This window comes from Hakea prostrata, chromosome 10 (genome assembly GCF_041222555.1).
Source record: "Hakea prostrata isolate BN-2017 chromosome 10, UWA_Hpros_2, whole genome shotgun sequence".
NCBI lineage: Eukaryota > Viridiplantae > Streptophyta > Magnoliopsida > Proteales > Proteaceae > Hakea > Hakea prostrata.
In genome coordinates, this window is record NC_142609.1 from 14,319,922 (window position 1) to 14,345,037 (window position 25,116).

The 25,116-nt window shown below is 37.8% G+C and overlaps 1 protein-coding gene and 4 pseudogenes across 1 annotated transcript; 1 reads left to right on the top strand and 4 right to left on the bottom strand.

Moving 5' to 3' along the window:
• Positions 1 to 4,026: 4,026 nt before the first annotated feature.
• On the bottom strand, positions 4,027 to 5,525 carry LOC149002066 (UDP-glycosyltransferase 88F3 pseudogene; annotated as a pseudogene).
• A 4,489-nt stretch (positions 5,526 to 10,014) lies between these two features.
• Positions 10,015 to 12,009, bottom strand: LOC149002067 (UDP-glycosyltransferase 88F5 pseudogene; annotated as a pseudogene).
• A 1,148-nt stretch (positions 12,010 to 13,157) lies between these two features.
• LOC149002068 (uncharacterized) lies at positions 13,158 to 13,752 on the top strand. Its single transcript, XM_089138628.1, has 3 exons — positions 13,158 to 13,278; positions 13,359 to 13,448; positions 13,583 to 13,752. The coding sequence occupies exons 1-3, from the start codon at positions 13,158 to 13,160 to the stop codon at positions 13,750 to 13,752; spliced, it is 381 nt and encodes a 126-aa protein (XP_088994754.1).
• Positions 13,753 to 19,629: 5,877 nt separating this feature from the next.
• LOC149002069 (UDP-glycosyltransferase 88F5 pseudogene) lies at positions 19,630 to 21,240 on the bottom strand (annotated as a pseudogene).
• Positions 21,241 to 22,588: 1,348 nt separating this feature from the next.
• Positions 22,589 to 24,291, bottom strand: LOC149002070 (UDP-glycosyltransferase 88F3 pseudogene; annotated as a pseudogene).
• Between the last annotated feature and the right edge of the window lie 825 nt (positions 24,292 to 25,116).

Genomic DNA, 25,116 nt, shown 5'->3' on the forward strand with positions numbered 1-25,116 from the left:
TCTACTTGTACATTCACCTATATGCTGCTATTTAGAGATGTTACATTCTTGTAATGCTTTGAAATTATAAATTATGATTGTGTACATGAACCATCGGTGCCTTGTTGTATTAGTATAAAAGAGGATTTGATTTGGGGTTGTGGTTTATCCATTACCCTAGGAACCTTAGAATGAACATATAGATTAGAGAATATCTCTAGGTTAGGCACCCCGTCATGTCATACCCTATCAGCAGGGTTATTGAGGCCGAGTGATCTGTGGCAGTAGTGTGGGATGGTGTCGCTCAAGATCGATAACCACCCCATGAGACGACACAACCACTTTGTTGGGGTCATTCATTGGTAGGGTTGCATATAATAAGCTTGGGCTCATGGACGCTCAATACCGGTAACCAACCCTTAAGAGGACATGAGAGGTTCCTGCCCATTATATGTGGATGACCAATAGGAATAAGAGAAGGCATTGTCCGAGTTGGTTGGAGCCATATGACACGTTGACTCTAGACATGGAAATATACTGAACCGAATTGATTGGTGCCATAGGGGAGGTATCTGAACCTAGAATGATATGACAGAGTAGATGACTTACATTGGGTTAGGTAATACCATGACACACGCTAGTACTCAGACCAATGGTGTGGTGAGAGAGTGGTGACCTAAACCCTGACTATGGTGATGATCCGACATGGATGACCTTACCCCTTACCTGGGATCTCAAGACCGGTAGCCAACCTGTGAGAGATTAGAGTGACAAGACCTACCCAGAGGAGGCTGGTGTCCTATCTAAATGGGTGTCTACTATATAGAGACTAGCATTAGTTAGAGTTTAGTAGCATTGTTGCATTTCCCTTCATATCATGTTATATTGATCGATAACTTGACTTACGCTGTGATTATGATTATATGTTTGTGAACTACTCGTTGAGATCTTTTAAGTTCACCATTCGAGGAATATGTTGTTTTTAGATGTCTATGCAGGTGAAGAAGAAATCTCGAGCACGAGTTTGGAGACTTTTCTCCTTGATTATGCAGCTAAGGAAACAATGGAAATTGGCTGTGACATGTGGTAAGATCCCAGTACTAGTGTGAAATAATATTATGGCCTCGATCAATAATGATAGAAGACGCCTCATTCACCGGTGGGACTACAAGCTAGACACTAACCCTAAGTTGCTGATGTAAAAACATTTGGAGAAGAGCGCAAAACAATAGAAGACTTAGAATTTTGACTTAGTTTATTCCTTTTAGTTTGATTACTTTAGTCATGTGATCACTTCCGCACTCTGATTTAGTTTGAGATCCCTAATACTTGATTTATTTTATTAATTATATTTATAACATTGATTTGTTCTTGACCATGATTAGTCTATTTTGTAGATTGGTTTATGATGACTTGATCTATTGGGCTGCGGATCACTCCCTTGGGTATTTGTTGGTTGGATACCGGTTGGGTGGATGTGACATGGACTACGGGACCCTTCTTTACATAACAAAAGAATTGCTATCAAAAGCTACATGGAGGTTTTTCCAAGAACCTAATTCCTTATTTGCAAGAATGATGATAACTATCTATTGTCCATCTACGTACCTCTTTTATGGAAATAGATTGGGAAGTAACCCTTCATGGGGATGGAGAAGTATCCTTAAGGGAAGAAAGGTGATAGACATAGATCTCCAATGGAAGATAGGAAAAGGTGATAGATTGGAGGTTTGGAATTCAAGGTGGGCGCCAGGCATTGATCGAAACAAAATTTTACTTCGCTTATTGAAGCCAGGCTATGAGATTTATAGAGTCGAGCAACTTATCCATCCAATTGATAGAGTGTGGAGGAGAGTGTTCATTGAAAGACTTTTGAACCTGATATGGCAACAACTATGTTAGAGATTCATCTTTCATTGTTTTCAAGTGAAGACAAGTGGGAGTGGGCTGAAGATAGAAGAGGCATTTTTTCAGTTAAATCAACTTATCACCTCCTTGTAAATGAGCAAGATAGAGAAGAAGGACAATCAATCATCCTAACATTTGAACACATGGTCTGAGTTTCCCACAAATGTATGGAAGAAGGTATGGAACTGTCATATGTTTCCAAAAACTAGGAACTTTCTATGGAGTGCCATAGCAAATGGTATGCCTTGTGGAGAAGGCTTCTAATGTAGAAACATTAACATTGATCCTATTTGTACTTTCTGTGATGAGGAAGTGGAAACAGTGGAGCACCTTTTTTCGCCTTCCCAATTTGCAAGAGTTGTACGGTTTGGAAGCTCTCTCTCTATTCACTTTGGCCTCAATCCAAGTATGACTTTATTTGACTGGATTCAACAATGTAAAGCTTTCTATTAGCATGACAAGAAAGAGGGGAAGACATTAGAATGTCTAGCTTCCTTCATTCTGTGGCATATATGGTTGGCCCGTAATGAGAGAGTTTTTAAGGGAGTGAATCCATAACCAAGGGAGGTGATAGAGAAGGTTGTTCGATTTGCACACAAATTTTTGGAGAGTAAAACTCAAGTGATTGGTCAAGTTGGGGTTACATAGCAGTTTAATCATTCATGAACCCCCTCCCCCCAAGGTGGCTTCTCCAAAATAAATACAGATGCAGTAAGGAATAGGACCAATGGTAACTCAGGTGCGGTAGTAGCTATAAGAGAGCAAGAGGGAGTGTCATTGCTTGTAAGATCTATCCCTATGTTGTTTGTGGACATATTGGATGGAGAGGCTCTCGCCATGTGTGAAGGAGTCGAGACAACAATTGATCTGGCCTTGACCAATGTGATTTTTGAAGCAAATAACATGGAGTTGATTACGCTTCTAAGAGATACCTCAAAGCTACCTCCCCTAAGTACTCAACCACTGATTTCAGACATCCTTTGTTCATCAGCAACCTTTAATTCTTGTAGTTTTTCTTTGTTCCTAGAGAGGCCAATGCAATGTCTAATATTCTAGCAAAGGTGGCATTGTCGTCCCTGAGAGCAACATCTTGGCCAATTACCACTCCGTAGTTAGACGATCCAACTTGTGTCCCCACTTGTTTCTCTCGTTTCTTTGATTGAATGAATTCACTTTGTACGAGAAAAGAAAAAAAGAAAAGAAAAAAAGGACAAATGATTCATTTCTCTACTTGCTCAATTAAATTAAATTTCTAAGGAACTCTAGTGTTGTTATTGATTTTTTGTCCAAGTCTTTCAATCGAGCCTTGGCCTATTACCAATTAGTGGCTTCTAAGACTATAATTTTAGTGCTCGTAAGAGTTCTTCTTTCAATAGATCTATTTTTTACACAAAAAGTTTTAATTGAATTCTTCACTCTTGTGATTTTCTGAATCATTCCTATTCTTTTCTTATTGGGGTTTTACTCCAAGTAATCCTTCCTATTCTTTTCTTATTGGGGTTTTCTCCGTAAGGAGTGTGCTTGATGAATTAAACACAAACATTGTTCTAGTTAGAACCCAAATTCCTAAATAAAATTGTTGCTCATCCCGTTGTGTTTCTTAAGATTAGAGATTTATGTTATAATTTTATTTCTGGGGTAATGATTTATGTTATAAATCACATCTTGAGACGAATTTTTATTAGAGTCATTTTTTTTTAGATGAAGTACACATGTCCATCTGTCACATCCAAAGGTTGAGGTAAGACTTAGATGATATAAATTTTTTTATTTTAATTTAATATGAACTTTTGAATATAACTAATGGACATATGTCCTTCATCTAGAGAGAAATGGATGGTCTATTTCTAATAGAACCTGGTAAAAATTCATCTTGGGTCGAGTAGTCATTGAATACACTTGAATTTGATTTCTTTTCTTATGAAATCAAATGAGAATTCTAAAACGAAAAGATATGAGTGTTAGAGCTTTGGTTCCATTGCTTCTCCTATACAATTCTTACATCCGATGAATTTAGGGTTTGATTAAACTTAAAGTTTTCCAGCGCATCAAACGGTGGAATTGATGTGAAAAAGAAAGAAAAAAAACGAAACGAAACGAAAGAACCCAAACAATGAACAGGGATTTGACCATTCCGAGTTACCAGCGGTACCGGCGGTACCAGCAGTTCCATGACTCAACAAGGTTATCAAAATCAGTCCGAGAAGAGCCCCGTTCAGACCGAGCAGCCAAAGCCCTGTTCTTCATCTGTCGACAGCGATTCCGGATTTCTCTACCCTCCTCCGAGTCCATCAACATTCTGACTCGCTTCTCAACCTCGGCAGCGACAACAAACCCATCTTCCTCCGCCGCCTCCATTGGCAACGCCACCTTCATATCTTCCACCAAAATAACCTTATTCAGAAGCTGCTCTGCATAGAGCGGCCAAGCCACCATTGGCACCCCAGCAGTCACAGCTTCTAAAACCGAGTTCCATCCGCAATGAGTCACGAATCCACCCACCGCTTCTCGACTCAGCACCTCCACTTGCGGTGCCCATGTCTTCACCACCAAACCCCTGTCTCTGGTCCTCTCCAGAAATCCCTCAGGCATCAGAGCCTCAAGATCGAAATCCATGACAGATGGCGGCTTTCTGCCACCGTCATTTGCTACAAGGTTCTTGATCACCCACAAGAACCTTTGTCCACTCCTCTCAAGCCCAACAGCGATGTCTTCAATCTGCTTCACTGAAAAAACTCCCATGCTCCCAAAACACAAGAACACGACGCTCCTACTCGGTTGCGTATCAAGCCATGACAAACAATCCGCCGTAACATATTGATTTTTGGGTTCTGCAAGCAATGGTCCAACACAGAAAACGGGCGGCCCTAGATTCCCGACCACATTAATTGCTTTGGGCTCTAGTGCAAGAAAGGTATTTATTATAATTCCCCTTGATTCCGGGATATTCTTAGCCAGATCCATCGTCATATTGTAAACCATGCAATTCCGATCCCTTAAAGTTGGAGGCACTTGAGAAGCTTGAATCGGAGGCAATCCTGGGATTCGAAAAACAGTCCCCTGATCAATCTCTCTGAAGCTCTTATCCATCTGGTTATGAAGGACAGGGAGGTGAGCAATTAGTGCAACAGCAGAGGCTCCAGAGGGAAAGTAATAATAAAGAGGGATGTTCAGCTCGGTGGCAACAGGGGTTGCTTGGTTACATAAGAAATCAATCACAAGGGCTGCAATGGAAGATGTTTTAGAGATAGTTTGAAGGGTTTGGAGAAGGCCTGGGTTGCCAAGACGAATTGATTCAAAGAGCATGGCTAATGGGTTGAAATCTGATGACGGTGGAAGGGAAGAAGGGCTGGTAGGAGCAGGCAAGCAATGGAAGATCATTGAAGGGTGGGTGCGACTGACATTGTCAATGTAAGGATCCATGGCGGCGCTTTGAAAAGGGTTGGCTGGTATGAGGACTGTGACAGAGAAACGTTGGTTGTAGTGGCGAAGGATAAGCTTGCCCAGCTGAACCATGGAGACTAGATGGCCGGCGGCAGGGATTGGAAAGAGAACTATGGTGTCTTTCATCTTCGATTTCTCCTAGAAGTGAAGTAGGAACGCTTTTGCTGCTGTAAAATTTGAATCGTCATTAAAGGTAATTTATAGAAACCAGTTGAGCTAACAAGGGAGAAGGTGCCTTCCACTTTTGATGTATGTGATTGGCGTCCACTGCCTTTGACTTATTTTTTTGGAAAAAAATGATTCAGATTAGAAGGAGGATTTTAAGTGAAATTGACCCACCTTCTGACCCCTTTTAACAGAAAAATAAATTAACCCGTTTTGTGACCCACCTTCTTCTCTTTCATTCGCTTGTTACCGGTGAGATTGCTTGCTTGATTCGACAACTTGAAACCATTGTACAAATCGATGTCGCTGTTGCTGAAAAAGGAGGAGCCTGAGGAACTTTAGGTACCCAGGTGCCAGAGTCTTCAGAAGAAAAACTAAAGTTGGTTTCATGATGAAGCGGCGGTGCAAAATTAGTCTGCCATGATTTCTCAATCAGAAAAGAGAAGAAACTGTGGAGAAAAAACGAATAAGATGATGAACAGAATCCAAACCTTTCAGAAACCAAAAGGAGCAGAGGATTCGTGATTCGGGGCTTTTCTTGTTCTGGGAAGAAGAAGGGAAAAATTCTACAACTCGTGATTTGAAGAAGAAGAAAGGAAAATTTCTGCAACTCGTGATTTGAAGAAGAAGAATAAAATTCTGCAACGTGTGATTCGGGGCTTTTCTTGTTTTGGGTTGAAATTGGGAAAAATTCTGCAACTCGTGATTTGAAGGAAAAATTCTACAACTCATGATTTGGGGCTTTTCTTGTTCTGGGTCGAAATTGGTGATTCGTTTGCTAGATCTTCCATCAATTTCCAAGCGTTGATGACTTCTGAATGTTTTATTTCCTTCTGAAATTTTGGGACATAAGAGAAGGAAGAGACATCGTGATAGTTTCTTCCATGGATTCTTGATGGAGTTTCAAAACTCCATATGTGCTTGAAGTGAGAGAGATGATGTGATTCATGTGTAATCGTTCTTAGTTTTCCAATTGCTATCTCTGATGTGGGTAGTGTTTGAACTGGGTTTTTTAAAAATGGGTGGGTATTTAGCAAATGGGTCTCAAAACTGGGTTTCCTTCACTTAAAATCAAAATTTTAATCTTAGCCCTTTTTTTAGCATATCCCATGTGGCGCGCTGTGGTGGTGCACTGCTATGCACAGCAGAGAGTTTTTAAGGGAGCGAATCCATAACCAAGGGAGCTGATAGAGAAGGTTGTTCGATTTGCAAACAAATTTTTGGAGAGTAAAACTCAAGTGATTGGTCAAGTTGGGGTTAGATAGCACTTTAATCATTCATGAACCCCCCCCCCCCCCCCACCAAAAAAAAAAAAAAAAAAAAAAAAAAAAAAAAAAAGGTGGCTTCTCCAAAATAAATACAACAGATGCAGTAAGGAATAGGACCAATGGTAAGTCAGGTGTGGGAGTAGCTATAAGAGAGCAAGAGGGAGTGTCATTGCTTGTAAGGTCTATCCCTATGTTGTTTGTGGACATATTGGATGGAGAGGCTCTCGCCATGTGTGAAGGAGTCGAGACAACAATTGATCTGGCCTTGACCAATGTGATTTTTGAAGCAAATAACATGGAGTTGATTACACTTCTCAGAGATACCTCAAAAATACCTCCCCTAAGTACTCAACCATTGATTTCAGACATCCTTTGTTCATTAGCAGCCTTTAATTCTTGTAGTTTTTCTCTGTTCCTAGATAGGTCAATGCAATGTCAAAGGTGGCATTGTTGTCCCCGAGAGCGACATCTTGGCCAATTACCACTCTGTAGTTGGACGATCCAACTTGTGTCCCCACGTGTTTCTCTCGTTTCTTTGATTGAATGAATTCACTTCGTACAAGAAAAAAAGAAAAGAAAAGAAAAGGACAAATGATTCATTTCTCTAATTGTTCAATTAAATTAAATTTCTAAGGAACTTCAGTATTGTTATTGATTTTTTGTCCAAGTCTTTCAATCGAGCTTTGGCCTATTACCAATTAGTGGCTTCTAAGACTATAATTTTAGTATGAGACCTCTTTGACAGTCTCCCGAAAACCCTAGTCTCCCGCCCACGCTGAACGCTCCCCAACAATGCGCCGTTTGAGGCGGAGAGACTCTGCCTCTGCAGTCTCTCCGCCTCCGTTTCTCTCTCCTCTCCTCCTCTTCCCACCTTCTTCCCTTCCCTCCTCTGCTCGAAGCTGAACTTCATATCAGAATTTTTTTCTTTCTTTCCTATTTTGTCTTCTCCTTCTCTGATTTTGTCTTCTCCTTCTCTGGTTCGAAAACCATATCTGTTTCCAAACTCTCCTCCCCTGTCTCTCCCGTCTTTGTCTTTCCCGTCTCCGGCTTTTGCTCCTCACCCATTTCCATCTCTGTCTTCGTCATCCCGCCTCCGTTCTCCGTCTCTCCCTTCTCTGGTTCCATTTGTTTGCTCCCACTTCTCTTTTCTCCTTTTTTTTTTTTTTGGTTTAAAAAAGAAAAAAAATTCTGGTTGCAAGGAGATTTGGTGCATACCTCAAAACAACCAAGATCTGAGTCCAAGTTCTTCTGCGGCGGGCTTTACAGGTACGCCTCTACCGCAGTGATGGATGGTAGGCCAGACCTTCTCGGCAATATTGTTGCTCCCTGCGCGACAACCATGGTTCCACCCTTGTGGCGTGTTTTGTGTCCTCCTTTATGGCGTGTTTTGTGTTCGCCCTTCTAGCATGTAAATTCTCGTATTTTTTGTGTGTTCCCCCTTATGTGGGTGTTGGTGATTAACTTCTGTTGTATTGTTAGAATATTAATTTAATATTCCACATAAGGTGGGCTTCATTGATTGTGTTACACTTTGATTTGGTTTCTTATTGGTTTGATATGGGTAATATACGGTTACTATAACTCTTATATGGACTGGCTAGTGTGGACTAATAGGGATCGTTAGATCTTGATGGACGATCTAACGGATTTGCCTATATAAAAGATGCTAAGTCCCTCCTCTAACCCTAATAGTAATCACATCTGCTTAGTCAGAAATGATATACCATCAAGCCAGTGAACAGGGAGGAGTTTAGAGGAGAAGATCCAGAATCAAGTTGATCATAGAATCAACTTCCACCTCAAGTTCGTTCCTAGTGGGAGACAAAAGAAGATATTCCGCTGCACTTCGTTTCCAATGAATCCTAGAAAGGTATGTTCATCATCATCTTGTGTCATTATCATACTAAGGTGTTTTTAGTCGATCTATGCGATCTTGGATAGAAATATTCTTACAGTATTGATTACAGCTGTTCTAAGGGTTTCTTGGGCTTGACCCATCCCTTAGCTTGGATGACCCTGTCTATTGCATATACGACAGTTTGGTCATTTTCGCTCATTTGTTCGGATCGAACCTTGTGTTTTCATGCACTTATCTGTTGTATTTTCCTTTCTTTTGTGGGTTTGTATTTTTCTTAGTTCATGAATGAAGAGTTATTTATCAACAAAAAAAAATAAAACTATAATTTTAGTGCTCCTAAGAGTTCTTCTTTCAATAGATCTATTTTTTACACAAAAAGTTTTAATTGAGTTCTTCACTCTTGTGATTTTCTGATACTCCTAATAATAATTCCTATTCTTTTCTTATTGGGGTTTTACTCCAAGTGATCCTTCTTATTACTTTCTTGTTGGGGTTTTCTCCGTAAGGAGTGTGCTAGATGAATTAAACATAGATATTGTTCGAGTTAGAACCCAAATTCCTAAATAAAATTGTTGTTCATCCCGTTGGGTTTCTTAAGATTAGAGATTTATGTTATAAATTTATAATTTTATTTCTGGGGTAATGATTTATGTTATAAATCACATCTTGAGTCAGATTTTTATAAGGTCCATTTCTAACAAATAAATAGACAATTCATTTCCTTTTGGATGAAGGACACATGTCCATCAATCACATCTAAAGATCGAGGTAAGATTTAGAGGATAGAAATTATTTTATTTTAATTTAATCTGAACCTTTAGATGTGTTTGATGAACACGTGTCACTCATTTAAAGGGAAATGGATGGTCTATTTATGACGGACCAGGATTAAATTTCATCTTGAGTCCCATAATCATTATATACACTTGAGTTTGATTTCTTTTCTTATGAAATCAAATGAGAATTCTAAAACGAAAAGATAATAGTGTTCGCCTTTGGTTCATATTCAATTCTTATATGGGATGAATTTAGGGTTTGATTAAACCTAAGGTTTTCCAGCGCATCAAAACCGTGGAATTGATGTGAATAAAAAATAAATAAAAAAATAAAAATCAGAAGATAACAAGATTCACATCCTCTATAATTCATTTCCTTGCAATTCTCAATAATTCCCTCATAAGGATTGTGCCATGTGGTATTTAAGTAATCCAATGGTTATCCAATTTAAACTAAATTAAATTTTTTTTTTTTTTTTACAAAACGGGGTCAAAGATCTAGAAAACAAAATCAAATCAAACTAAAGCACAACTCTTAAGAACATCCTCTCTGAGGATGTCTATCATTTCTTGTGGTGGATCATTGAAAAAGACTAGAACCTCTCTTCCAAATATCCCCTTCTTAGATAAGCAATCAGCAAGTCATGTTATTTTGACGCCTTACATGACAAAATTCTAACATGGCCTCGAGAAGTATATAGGCTACGAATTTTAGCAACTAATCTTCCCATCGATCTTTGTTCGTTAACTTCTGGGTCCAATAACCTTATGGCCTTCAATGAGTCTGATTCTATTTGGAGTGGTCATACTCTCATATCCAATGCAAATCCTCCTCTGAATAGGCTTACTTGATCCCGAATCACCCTAGCTAATTGAGCGTAACACTCATTCACATTCACAGCAACATCCGTGTTGCACTTAAACCATCCTCTTCTAGGGCACGTCCATCCATAAATTTGAATTTTATTTAAACTCTAGTTTGTTGGGTAACATTTGGATTACTTCAATGTCACGTGGCACAATCCTATAACTTTGTTTTAGGGAATTGTAAGAAAAAGAATTACAGAAGATGTGAATCTAAACAATGAATAGGGATTTGACCATTCCTAGTTATCAGCGGTTCCATGACTCAACGAGGTCACCAAAAGCAATCTGAGAAGAGCCACCTTCTGCCCACGCAGCCAAAGCCTTGTCCTTCGTCTGTCCACAGCGATTCCGGATTTCTCTACCCTCCTCCGAGTCCATCAACATTCTAACTCGCTTCTCAACCTCGTCGGCGACGACAAACCCATCTTCCTCTGCCGCCTCCATTGGCAACGCCACCTTCATATCTTCCACCAAAACAACCTTATTCAGAGGCTGCTCTGCATAGAGCGGCCAAGCCACCATTGGCACCCCAGCAGTCACAGCTTCTAAAACCGAGTTCCATCCGCAGTGAGTCACGAATCCACCCACCGCTTCTCGACTCAGCACCTCCACTTGCGGCGCCCATGACTTCACCACCAAACCCCTGTCTCTGGTTCTCTCCAGAAATCCCTCAGGCATCAGAGCCTCAAGATCGAAATCCATGGCAGATGGCGGCTTTCTGCCACCGTCATTTGCTACAGGGTTCTTGACCACCCACAAGAACCTTTGTCCACTCCTCTCAAGCCCAACGGCGATCTCTGCAATCTGCTTCACTGAAAAAACTCCCATGCTGCCAAAACACAAGAACACGACGCTCCTACTCGGTTGCGTATCAAGCCATGACAAACAATCCGCCGTAGCAGATTGATTTTTGGGTTCTGCAAGCAATGGTCCAACACAGAAAACGGCCGGCGCTAGATTCCTGACCGCATCGATTGCTGTCGGCTCTAGTGCATCAAAGGTGTTTATTATATTTCCCCTTGATTTTGGGATATTCTTAGCCAGATCCATCGTCATATTGTAAACCATGCTATTCCGATCCCTTAAAGTTGGAGGCACTTGAGAAGCTTGAATCGGAGGCAATCCTGGGATTCGAAAAACAGTCCCCTGATCAATCTCTCTGAAGCTCTTATTCATCTGGTTATGAAGGACAGGGATGTGAGCAATTAGTGCAACAGCAGAGGCTCCAGAGGGAAAGTAATAATAAAGAGGGATGTTCAGCTCGGTGGCAACAGGGGTTGCTTGGTTACAGAATAAATCAATCACAAGGGCTGCAATGGAAGATGTTTCAGAGATAGTTTGAAGGGTTTGGAGAAGGTCAGGGTTGCCAAGACGAATTGATTCAAAGAGCTTGGCTAATGGGTTGAAATCTGATGATGGTGGAAGGGAAGAAGGGCTGGTAGGAGCAGGCAAGCGATGGAAGATCATTGAAGGGTGGGTGCGATTGACATTGTCAATGTAAGGATCGATGGCGGCTCTTTGAAAAGGGTTGGCTGGTATGAGGACTGTGACAGAGAAACGTTGGTTGTAGTGGCGAAGGATAAGCTTGCCCAGCTCAACCATGGAGACTAGATGGCCGACGGCAGGGATTGGAAAGAGAACTATGGTGTCTTTCATCTTCGATTTCTCCTAGAAGTGAAGTAGGAACGCTTTTGCTGCTGGAAAATTTGAATAGTCATAAAGGTAATTTATAGAAACCAGTAGAGCTAACAAGGGAGAAGGTGGCTTCCACGTTTGATGTTTGTGATTGGCGTCCACTGCCTTTGACTTGCTTTTTCTTACCTGCAAAGAAAAGAAAAAATGTCTATGACTTAAGCTGCTCATGCTTACATATTGAATGACGAAATTTCTATCTTTCATAATATATTTATTTTTTTACCAAAAAAAAAAGAAAAATAAAATATTTATTTAATTTTTCATTAACAAAACAAGGCAAATTGTATTCCTAGAAATTTAATGTGGCCACCCAATAATTAATCAATGATAAGACAGAGTTTGCCTTAATGTGTGCCTTGTATTTTTTTTTATATTATTATTTTATTATTTTGTATTGAAATGTTTCAATTCTCAAGATTATTAAAAAATTTGGGTGGTAGGACTATATGTTAAAATAGTTTAACACAATAGTTTGACTATAATTAAATGATAATTTAAATAGAATTAGATTTCAATTAATATTTTAGTCGGACAAAAAAAAATAGACATCACTTGTGAGACCTACAAAGATGGAATTAATTTTGTTTTTTTTGGTCGGCAAAGATGGAATTAAATTGAATTGAAAATAGAGTGGACTCGTAAGCCCATAAAGTAGGGTCATATATATATGGTACCATATAAAAGCATGTACTCTTCTTTTATGACAAATCTAGACTATTATATCCTTTATTTTTATTCAAATGTCTAACATTCTATGTGTTAATTGTCATTTCATTTCATTTTTTTTCTTCTTTATCTTACAAGTTATTGATATCATTTCTATAGTTTTTTTTTTTAACTTACAAAATAAAATTAAGAAACACAATTTTTTTCCAAAAGAGTTCATACGATTTTTTTTTTTTAAAGAATTCACACGATTTATGAATCAGTAAGCACAATAAAACGGAACAAAATCCTCTGCTGTGCACATCTCCCTACTGTGCCCAGCAGTGCGGCACCACAACTTGACACATGGCGTATTCTTAATAAACAGCTCAGATTAGAAGGCATGGTTTTAAGTGAAAGTGACTCATCTTATGACCCATTTTAACAAAAAAAAAAAAAAAAAAAAAAATCATTTTTAAGACCCGGTTCTAAATATGGTTGTCCAAATTTATTTTCATTTTTCTTCCATCTTCTAAATGGTTAGACGAGTACATGGATGAAACTTCAAGGCTTTGGGAAGCTTGTAATGTCCTCAAGGCAAAAAATTTAGGCATGGAAAATTACTATTCTGCTGGAGCTGAGGTTGCTTCAACCTTCAACCTCGAGGGTCACCGTAATCTGAGCCCTTTGCTTTCTAATCGAAACCCATTCAAATGTTTTTTCTTTAAATGTTTTGATGATACAGATTAGCAGGGCAATCTCAGGATGTTGCAGAGAAGTCGTGGGTTTGGAATAAGAGAACAGGGCTTCAATGGAGAACAGAATCCAACCCCTATCTCTCAGGTTGGATGAGAAGGTCTCGATTGAATCTAGGTTCAATGGGTACTATGGTTTTTGTGCCGTTCTGTATGCAATGAGGAACGTGAGTTCACTTCTTCTGATGATCTTGCTCTATGGATTGGTTTACTGTTGGCCAGAATCAAGCTTCAGACGAGGAGGTTATGAGAGTTGCTTGTTCTTTGGATCGGCTTTCATGGAGTCCATGTCAAGGTTACAACAGAGAGTAGCAACTGAGATCAATCGGATCGATGGGAGACCAGGGATCTTTTTTGAACGAGTTCAGAAGGGCAAGGGTAGCTATGGATGAGCTAAGAGCAGAACTTGAAAAGAGGCTACTCAGGGAGTAGCAGACTCTGAATCTGAAGTTTGAATACGGGAAAGTATGGAAAACTTAAGGGATCTTTTGGGGTTCTGAGATCTGGGATTGAAAGCTTATTGGGCAGCTTGATGATTTCTTTGATGAGATTGTTGATGGAAGGAAGAAGCTTTCTTGCAGGAATGATGGAAGAAAAATGAAAAGACAACCATATTTAAAACCGGGTCTCAAAAATGGGTTTATTTTTTTTTTTTTTAAAACAGGTCATAAGATGGGTTACTTTCACTTAAAACCATACCTTCTAATCTGAACCGTTTATTAAGAATACGCCATGTGTCAAGTTGTGGTGCTGCACTGCTGTGCGCACAGCAGGGAGATGTGCACAGCAAATGATTTTTTCCCCAATAAAACGCAATAAAATATTTTCATTGTTCTTTAGAGCAATGTTGTCTATTTAATTTTTTGTACATTTTTTATCTTTTTTCTTAATGTTTCATTAAATAAAATTATTTACTTCTATTTTACAAAGAGTTTTCATATATTTAGTTGAAATTATATATTTTCATTATTCTTTAGGACAATATTGTCCGTTAAATTTTTTTAACATTTTCTTATGAGTCCTTTTTTGGTGAACTATTTTTTATTAGTCTACCATATTATCCTATTTTACCACTACAAATACTTGTAATATAAGTATTAGAAAGTGGGTATTTTTAAAATTTTCAAAGGACAAAAATGTCAATCAATTCTAGCAACCGATTCCATCCAATATGAGCCCTTGAAACCGATTCCTCTATTCCGCGGTTGTCGTTTCCAACATTCTCACCCCTCAAGCCTTATTCTCTCTCCTATTTTACAACTACAAATACTTGTAATATAAGTATTAGAAAGTGGGTATTTTAAATTTTGCAAAGGACAAAAATGTCAATCAATTCTAGCAACCAATTCCATCCAATATCTCTCCCTTGAAACTGATTCCTCTATTTCATGGTTGTCGTTTTCAACATTCTCGCCCCGCAAGCCTTATTCTCTCTCGTTCTCTCTCTTGTTCGCTCTAGTTCTTTGTGCTCTTCTGACTTTGTAGTTCAGTTTCTTGCTTATTGCTCTGATTTTGGAGAGGAAATGTTTGTGGAGCTTTTCTTTACTCCACCAATCCTGATTTCCTGACTAATAATGATCAATGTTATATGGGGATTCCGGTTGACTTCATGAATATACCATTTCCTAACCACTTATGATGCACTATATGCAACCAGATATGATAAATCTTTCAGAAATCATCGTTTTCATTTCTCAGAGCAATCATCTTGGTTCAATGTAAGGTTTTCCATCTTCTAATTTACTCTTTGTTTCTTCTGTTTCCAGTGGAATAGCTTGAATGCTACAAAGTGATCTACAAAGTTTTAAAGCCAGATTAGTGTTTTGTTGCTTATGTGTTGTGGTTGACTGATTTTGTTTTTTAATCCCAACAACCTAAAACACCAAAGAATCAAGGAGACGTACTGAAAGATACACACTTAATTGCATTTGTTTCCTATCGATTTGTATGCTTAATTATGTTAATATATGTTCATTGATATAGGAATGAATTGCAGTTGGTAATGGCCTTGCAGGCACTCAAACTTGCCGGAATTCATGTGACTACCACGGTCGATTTCAGGGGCGGACCCACTAAGGGGCCGGGGGCCCATGCCCCCCCCCCCCCCCGGATTTTTCAATTTTTTTATTAATTCCTTTAATATAGGATTTTCTATACTAATTTCTTTCATTTTTCCACTTTTTTCTCTTCTCACATGTGAAATGTCACAATCTGCCCCCCCCCACCCATATTGAGAAGGGTAAATATCACTTACCTCCCCTCTTAGCTGGACAAATAGCACTTGCACCCCCTCTTAGTTGGATAATATCACTTACCTCCCCTCTTACCTAGCAAATATATCAAACACCTCTCCTCTGTTAACTTTCTCGGTTAAAATTTAACTTTTACCGTTAAATATTTTTCTAAAACCCCAAACTACCCTTAACTAAAAATATTTTTTATTTTAAACCCTAAATTATGGTAATCAACTTAACAGTAAAAATACTAAATTACATTCAATTAAAATAATTATTAAAAATCAAAACACCATAGTTAAAACCCAAATTATCTTTAATTATTAAAAGCCCAACATACCCTTCTTTTTTTATATTTTATCAAACAATTAAAAAAACACATACTACTATCAAGTAAAATTAAAAATGCAATTAAAAAAAAAAAAGGTGTATTGATAAAATCAAACACGTACTACTATTTTTGGTTTTTTTTAATTGTTTGATAAAAAAATTTTAAAACAAAAAAAGGTATGTTGGGCTTTTAATAATTAATTATAATTGGGTTTTAACTATGATGTTTTGGTTTTTAATAATTATTTTTATTGAGGGTAATTTAGTATTTTAACTGCTAGGGTAATTACTATAATTTAGGGTTTAAAATAAAAAATATTTTTCGTTAAGGGTAGTTTGGGGTTTTAGAAAAATATTTAACGGTAAAAGTTAAATTTAACCAAGAAAGTTAACAGAGGGGAGGTGTTTGATATATTTGCTAGGTAAGAGGGGAGGTAAGTGATATTATCCAACTAAGAGGGGGTGTAAATGCTATTTGTCCATCTAAGAGGGGAGGTAAATGATATTTACCCTATTAAGAATAATTTTTAAATGTAAAATAATCATCTCTAGTTAATTATTCTCCTCACTCTTCTCTCTCACATCTTTTCTTCCTATTTATTCTCATCTCTTTCTATAAACATGGATTAAAGGAAATTTATGAAGAAAAAAAAATCTTATTAGACATTCAAAATGTCATTTATAATTAGAAATTTACTCCTCAATTTCTATTTATTCTCTCTCCTCTTTTTTTCCTTTTATTCTCTTCTATTTCTTTCTTCCCATTTATTCTTCCCTTTTTATAAGCATGGGTTAAAGAAAATTTTGGAAAAAAATATTCCCCACAATTAGGTACTCTTTTTCTTTCTCAATTTATTCATTGTTTCTCTTTTTTTTCTTTTTTTGTTATTCTTTATTAAATTTTATTTTCTTTGTTTCTTTATTTTATCTACAAATTTTTCTATTTAATTTTATATTATAAATAAAATGTTTATAGTTAGTAAGGTACCTAAGTACCATTGGTTTGCATCTCTTACCTTTTTAAAAAATAAAAACAAATTTGATTTGCATCTGATTTTTTAGGGTTGAAGCCATGTGTATTTTTTTTTACTAATGCTTTAATTTACCTATATCTTGTTGAAAAAAAAATATATATATCATTATCAATAATATACCTATTTTTATCAAATATGTGTGGGCCCCACAAAATATATGTGAAATAGGTCTTATAAGGACCCACACAATATGTGTGGCGAAAAACCATTGATGTTTCCCCAATTTGGACTTCCATTCTTCGCCCCCCCTAATATTGAATCATGGTTCCGCCCTGGTCAATTTGCTATTAATTAGTATTTTCATCTAATGTTGAATAAAGTAGACGATCTTACTAATGTATGGTCTTTTCGAACTAAAAGATTGTGTGGGAGAAGAATCTTTCCGCGGAATCACCTCTTCCTTGGTATTTACCATTGGATACAAGCCAACTTTCAGTTAGTAGCATCCGGTTAATAGCTCTGGCACGTTTCATCACAAATATCATGGTAAGATATTTTTTAGATTTTTTCTCCTGTTTGTGATGTAAAATTCCTTGTAAAAAGCTTCAACAAATGTGTTTGTGAATGGAGGAGGTATATCCTTCTCCGCTTGATGCATGAGGTTCATCTTTTTTGTTCTTGACTTTAAATTCAATAAACCTCCCATCTGCAAGTGAAGACCTTGGAATTTTTAGGTCCTTCTCCTAACTAAATCTCAAAAATTCAACTGCTATTGCAAGAAATTGGGGAGTGGGTTCTTCAAGGTGGAATGTGTGACGAATTTCTACAACAAATAAATTTCTGACATTTTTAAGACCAAGATATTTAGAACTCTTCACTAGGGATATTAAAAACAAAACAATTATCAATGAACTCAAATTTCTTTTCATTTATTTTCTAATATAGATGACCAATCTATGTCGACATTCTCACACACGAAACTAGATGATGCAAGATAGGGATCTGCACACCTTTGTACTTCTTCTTGGCACTAAAACTGCATTCAAGCAATTGAGAATTTTGCAGTCTTGTAGGTGCGATGTAAGTTGGTTGACTAATTCTTTTGAGTAAACATCCTCTGCTGTGCATAACAGTGCACATTATACAAATAAAAGGTTGAGAAAACAAAGAAACTAAAAGGTTATTTTGGACTTTTAAAATTTTAAAATTAAACTTTTAATCTTAGCCTTTTATTTGGTATAAATAGTGTATTGCTATGCACAATAGAGCAGAGGTTTTTTCTATAATGTGAGCAGTGACAACCGCTTCTTTATATAAACACCCCCCCACCCCCAAAAAAAAAAGAAAGAGGAAGAGAAAAAGTCAAACAATATGTTGCATTGATAATGAAAAGAAAAGATAAGTGAAAGGAAACATCAAAGAAGGGTCTGTATTTATATTAAGTTCTTTTGTTTGCTTATAAATGAGTTGAAAGGCAGCTCAAACCTAACCATTTTTTATTTATTTATGGTTGTATTGTTCATAGATCTACTATGATGGGTTGGAACATTGGATACACTTGTTTTACCTCTTTACTATTAACGTTTTGGCATGCAGTTAACATTTAACTACTGAAAATTTTCTTCCAGTACTTTCTCAAAACAATGTAAGTGTTTTATTTTTCTTCTAATCAAAACTCTGATAATGAGGCAACAGATTTCAAAGCGCTTCATGCCATGGCTCATGGGGCTGTTGATATACAATGAATGCAGCTTTAAAATTTAGTGGAATGCTTCTCATTTTTTAGGTACCTCAAGCTAGTTCGTCCTTCATTTTTATTTCTTTTGCTCTAAAATCTTGTAAATATCTAAACCACTTAAACGCCATGGTGTTGTTATTTTAAATATCTTTGAGGTTCAAATTTAGAGATTTGTTGGTGTTAGGTTATTAGATATACGTTAATTAGATTAATGATGCATTCTCTTGAAATGCACAATTATATACATCATTCTCTAACTCTTGACAATGGAATCTTTTTTTTTTTTTTTTTTTTCCTTTGTTGGATTAAAACATTCGTATTACTATGTAAATGTTCTTCAAGAGATGTTGAAGACACACGTTTGGCTTTTAACTTGTTAGTATATGTTAGAGTTTGTTATACATGGAATCATACATAAATTTTGATATAGCCATCAAACCTCAAGTTTGGAAACTTTGAAGTTGTGAAGCAATTCTTCTTAGTTGGCTACACAAATACTCCACAGAGGAGTTTGTCAGATAGGCAACAAATCTTGTATGTGCTATAGAGGTATCTCAAATAGGAGTGTAGACATGTTTATCATACATCTTCATGTATTGGATCACATAACTTGTTGTAAGCTATAGTATATATACCCATGACGTATATATAAATCTTTTACTTTTATACATTTTATAAAAAGTGTATAAATTCTGAGATACCTTTGTACTTTGAGCATAGGTAATACAACTAATCCTTTAGGATTTTTTATTTTATTTCTTGTTCCATTTGATTTTCCTATTATTCGAGTTATTTATATTTATACATTTTCACCCCTATTCACTTTATATGCAAATATGCTTTAATCTATTTTTAATATTTTTATCTGTATGTTTATTGTAACGATACATAGTAAAAAGAAAGAAGATGAAATTTAAGATTTTATTTTACTGAAGGTAAATTTTAAAATGATAAGATATAAAGGGCATTTTTTAGATATTTTATGCTTTTTTATCAATTATATTGGAAATAAAAATTATAAAAAAAATAAGTATATCTGATCAGCTTGAGTTCTCACACCCGATTCAATGACTCGGCGAAGTGGGTAAAAGAAGTCCGAGAGGACCCAAGCTCTGCCCACGCAGCCAAGGCCTTCTCCTTCATCTCTTGACAGCGTTTGCTAATCTCTCTCCCTTCTTCCGATTCCATCAGCATTCTGACTCGCTCCTCAACCTCGGCAGCAACCACAAACTCATCCTCCTCCGCCGCCTCCAATGGCAACGCCACCCTCATCTCCTCCACCAAAACCTCCTTATTTATATACTGCTCTGCATAGAGTGGCCATGCCACCATTGGCACCCCAGCACACATCGCTTCCAAAACCGAGTTCCATCCACAATGAGTCACAAACCCACCCACCGATTCTCGACTCAACACCTCCACCTGCGGCGCCCATGATTTCACCACCAAACCCCTTTCTCTGGTACGCTCCAGAAATCCCTCAGGCATCAAAGCTTCAAGATCAAAATCCTCGAAATTCACGGCATCATCGACTGGTAGAGGGTTCTTGACCACCCACAAAAACCTTTGTTCACTCCTCTCAAGCCCGTCAGCGATCTCTGCAATCTGCTCCAACGAAAAAACTCCCATGCTGCCAAAACACAAGAAGACGACGCTCCTACTGGGTTGCGTATCAAGCCATGACAAACAATCCGACATAGCAGATTGATCTTTGGGTTCTGCAACCAATGGTCCAACACAGAAAATGTCCGGCGCTTGATTCCTTATGGCATCGATTGCTGCGGGCTCTAGTGCCTCAAAGGTGTTTGTTATAATTCCCTTTGATTTGGGAATATTCGTAGCCAGATTCAACATCACATTGTAAACCAGGTTATTCCGATCTTGTAAAGTTCCCGGCATTTGAGAAGCTTGAATCGGGGGCAATCCTGGGATTCTGAAAACAGTCCCTTGGTCAATCTCTCTGAAGCTCTTATTCATCTGGTTATGAAGGATAGGGAGGTGAGCAAATATTGCAACAGAAGAGGCTCCAGAGGGAAAGAAATAATAAAGAGGAATGTTCAACTCGGTGGCAACCGGGTTTGCTGGGTTGCAGAAGAAATCAATCACAAGTGCTGCAATGGGAGAGGTTTCAGAGATAGTTCGGATGGTTTGGAGAAGGTCTGGGTTGCCAAGACGAATCGATTCAAAGAGCTCTGCTACCTGGCTGAGAGCTGATGATGATGGAAGGGGAGGAGGGCTGGGTAAGCGATGTAAGGTAATTGAAGGGTATGCGTGAGAGACATAATCAATGTAAGGATCAATGGCGGCACTTTGAAAAGAGTTGGCTGGTATGAGAACTGTGACAGAGAAACGTTGGCTGTAGTGGCAGAGGATAAGCTTGCCCAGCTCAACCATGGAGACTAGATGGCCGATGGCTGGGATTGGAAAGAGAACTATGGTGTCTTTCATCTTCAACTTCTCTCACTGTTTTCGTCTATGCAAAAAGCAATGGACTGAGAGAGACAGAACAGTCAAGAAGGAACGTTTTTGTTGCAGGAAAATTAGAGAGAGACAGAGAATAGTCAAGAAGGAACGTTTTTGTTGGAGAAAAAATTAATTTTAGGAAGACACTGCAGCTACTGATTCTTTGACCACTGCAAGCTCTATGCGATTGTATTTATTTATTTATTATTGTTATTATTTTTTAAACAAAGAGATGGTGTATGTCGTTGGCGGCCATTGCCTTCGACTTCCATGAACATGACTTCCATGAACATTCATATACACAAAGCAAATATTTAAAAAAGGATTGCTTTTTCTTACCCTGCAAGGGCAAGAAAAAAGGCTATAACTTGAGCCTCAAGTCTACCAAAAAAAAAAAAAAAAAACTTGAGCCTCAAGCCTACATATTGAGTGAATCCATGAAATTTCTGTCAATATAAAATATTCTAAATTCTCTTTATATGATTTTTTTTCTTCTTTTTGTGACAATTTTTTTATATTCATATTAATATTATCCAGGTTATTTATAATTCATTCATATTAATTTGTTCTCACTTTATATGCAAATTTGCTTAAAATTATCTATTTATATCATCTACCTCAATACTCATTACAATGATATCATACGGGTGTAGAAGTGCAAAAGATTTGTAACGGATTTGTCCTTCCATTATATCTCAAGGGTCTGGATGGGAAAATCCAGATAATTTTGGTTGTTTGCATACTTCATTGTAAGTTTGTTGTTTCAACATCATACAAGAAAGAGTTACTCATTGATAGAGATTATATTGAATTATTCATTCAATATTCTAAGAGTCCTCAAGAGTTATTTTTGCCTTGATATTGCAACAATTATTCACCCATCATCATCAAAGGGTTGTTAAGTTTGTAATAATCAACACTTTTTAGTAAAGATATCATGAATTTGATTTTTTCTAATGGTATATTTGAATTATATATATAAAAACTAACTAGAGGATGTAGTTTGAGGTACTCCAAATGAATTCAGATTAAAAGAGAATTGTCAATAGACCTGTAAACAGTCCGGATTCGGCTCGGACACACCATCCGAATCCGAATCCAAATCCCGCAAAAATTTAGAGAAGGCATCCAAATTCGAATCCGAAACTTTATCAGATATCCGAAAATAATCCGATCCGATAAAATATCCCATTATTGATTGATAATTTTCATTTTTTTACATTTTTTATTATAAATTTCTAAATTCCGATTACCGAATACTGCTATATGAATCCGATTCTACTGGTATCCGAATCCGATTGCTTAGGGGACGGATACGGATATTTTCCGGTAAGAAAATTTTCGGATACGAATACCCTTAAACGAATATGAATACGAATTCGAAGGCGGATTTCGACTATCCATTTACAAGTCTAGATGTCAAGGTTCATCCTCCCCATTAATCCTCTAACTCCATTTTGGGGTTTTTTTTGGCTAGTTAAAACAAAAATTGGGCTAACGGATAAAATAGGCATTTAGACTTGAAAATTTTACACTGAATATTGAAAAATTCATACCAACACCAATGGGTTTTAGGGAATTCTGCTTTCATAGAGGCATAGAGTCATAGACCAAGTGTCAAGAGTGGAGAAGAAGCATTTTATGATGAGCGAGGTTCCATGAGTCAACCAGGTCTGCAAGAGCAGCCCGAGAGGAGCCACTCTCTGCCAAACCAGCCAAAGCCTTGTCCTTCAATTCTCGACATCGTTTTCTGATGTCTCCACCCTCCTCCGATTCCATCAGTAATCTGACTCGCTTCTCAACCTCTGCAGCATCCACAAACCCATTCTTCTCCGCTGCCTCTAATGGCAATGCTATCCTCATCTCCTCCACCAGAACAACCTTATTCATGGGCTGCTCTGCATAGAGTGGCCACCCCACCATTGGCACCCCAGCACATACTGCTTCTAAAATCGAATTCCACCCACAATGAGTCACGAATCCACCCACCGATTCTCGACCCAACACCTCCACCTGTGGCGCCCATGACTTCACCACCAAACCCCTTTCTCTGGTTCGCTCGAGGAACCCATCAGGCATCAGAGCTTCAAGATCGAAATCTATGGCAGATACTGAGAACAGCCGCCCTGTACCATCGTCTATTGGTGGAGGATTCTTCACTACCCACAAGAACCTGTGCCCACTCCTCTCAAGCCCAATAGCGATCTCTGCTATCTGCTTCACAGAAAACACCCCGCGGCTGCCAAAACACAAGAACACGACGCTCCGACTCGGTTGCTTGTCAAGCCATGACAACAAATCAGCAGCAGCAGCAGCAGATTGATCTCTGGGTTCTGCAACCAATGGTCCAACACAAAAAATGGCCGGAACTTGACTCCTGACCGCGTCGATTGCTTTTAGCTCCAATGCCTCAAAGGTGTTTGTTATAATACCCCTTGATCTGATAATATCGGTGCTCAGATCCAAGATCTTATCAGAAAGCCCGTTATTCCGAGTCTTCCGACCAAGAAGATCTGGACCGATTTGTGAAGCTTGAATGGGCGGCAATCCTGGAATTTGGAAATCAGTAGTGCTACCAAGCTCGCTGGAGCTCTTGTTCATCTGGTAGTGAAGGTTTGGGAGGTGAAGAATCAAGGCAACAGCAGAGGCGCTAGCTGGGGAATAGTAATAATAAGGAATATTCAGCTTATTGGCGACTGGGATTGCTAGGCTACATAAAAGATCGATCACAAGGGCAGCAACAGAGGAAGTCTCAGATATGGTTTGGAGTGTGTGGAGAAGATTTGGGTTGTTGATACGAATCGCTTCAAAGAGCATGGCGACTGGATGGGGAGCAGCTGATGTTGGGAGTGATGAAGAAGGGTTGGATAGAGGAGGGAAGCGATGGAAGGTGATTGAAGGGTCTGTTTGAGAGACATGGTCGATGTAAGGATCAAGATTCGCGGCGCTTTTATAAGATTCGTCTGAAATAAGGACGACTTCAAGGGAGAAACGTTGGTTGTAGTGGCGGAGGATAAGCTTTCCCAGTTCAACCATGGAGACTAGATGGCCGATGGCAGGGGCTGGATACATTACTATGGTGTTCTTCATTTTCCTCTTCAACTTTGCTTCCTCTCTAAATTTCTATTCTGGTATCTCGATCCTTTCGGAATTGAAGGAGAGCAACACAGAACCAGGACTGATATATCCAATATTAATATTATTATGGGTAATTTTCATCTCACTTCGGAGGATTGGTTCCTTTCATTTTTATTCCAAATTTTTGGTAAAACAAAAACTGAGACTTTGCATCTGCCTTACCTGTAGGCTGTAGTTTAGAAAATGACAAATTATCGTTTCTATGACCAATTTGCCCCTTTTTTTTTTTGTAATTTTCATTTGGACCCTCTGAGGTTTGACTTATGTCATTTTTAATCCAAAAAGACTGAGACTTTACATTTACCTCCCTTGTGCTATAGAATAAGTCAATTTAAGGACAAATTATCATTTTTATGACCAATTTGCCCTTATTCTTTTTTCTAATTTTTTTTTTACATCACACTCCCACTTGTCATAAAACTCGTGATTTCCCTTTTAGTCAAAAAATTATAAAAATGTCCTAGAATTCAAATAAATTTTAAAATATGACCAAAATACCTTTATATTTTAAGATGATTCAATTATCCCTTGGCTTAAACCTTATTTGTAAAGATTAACATTAAATGAAGATGGGTGTTTGCTCCTTGGTTGAGTTGAGCAAATGGGAATTGGGAAATGAAGAAGATGGGTGAAGTGGGAATCTCTTCATCCATCTCAACTAAGATTTTACTTTGTAAATAGGATTTAAACTAAGGGTCTTTTAATCATTTTAACATATATGGGCATTTTGGTCATATTTTAAAATTTATTTGAACTTTAGGAGTTTTCTATAATTTTTGGATTAAAAGGAGAGTCATGAGTTTCATGACAGGTGGGGGTGTGTGTAAAAAAAATTAATTAAAAGAAAGAGTAAGGACAAATTGGTCATAAAAATTATAA

What these genes read in the sequence shown, in the direction of transcription:
- LOC149002068 (XM_089138628.1), top strand. Translation starts at nt 13,158, where the DNA reads ATGGATGAAACTTCAAGGCTTTGGGAAGCTTGTAATGTCCTCAAGGCA. An exon ending in CTTCAACCTCGAGGGTCACC is followed by an intron (nt 13,279 to 13,358) that starts GTAATCTGAGCC and finishes ACAGATTAGCAG; the next exon opens with GGCAATCTCAGGATGTTGCA. An exon ending in ATCCAACCCCTATCTCTCAG is followed by an intron (nt 13,449 to 13,582) that starts GTTGGATGAGAA and finishes ACTGTTGGCCAG; the next exon opens with AATCAAGCTTCAGACGAGGA.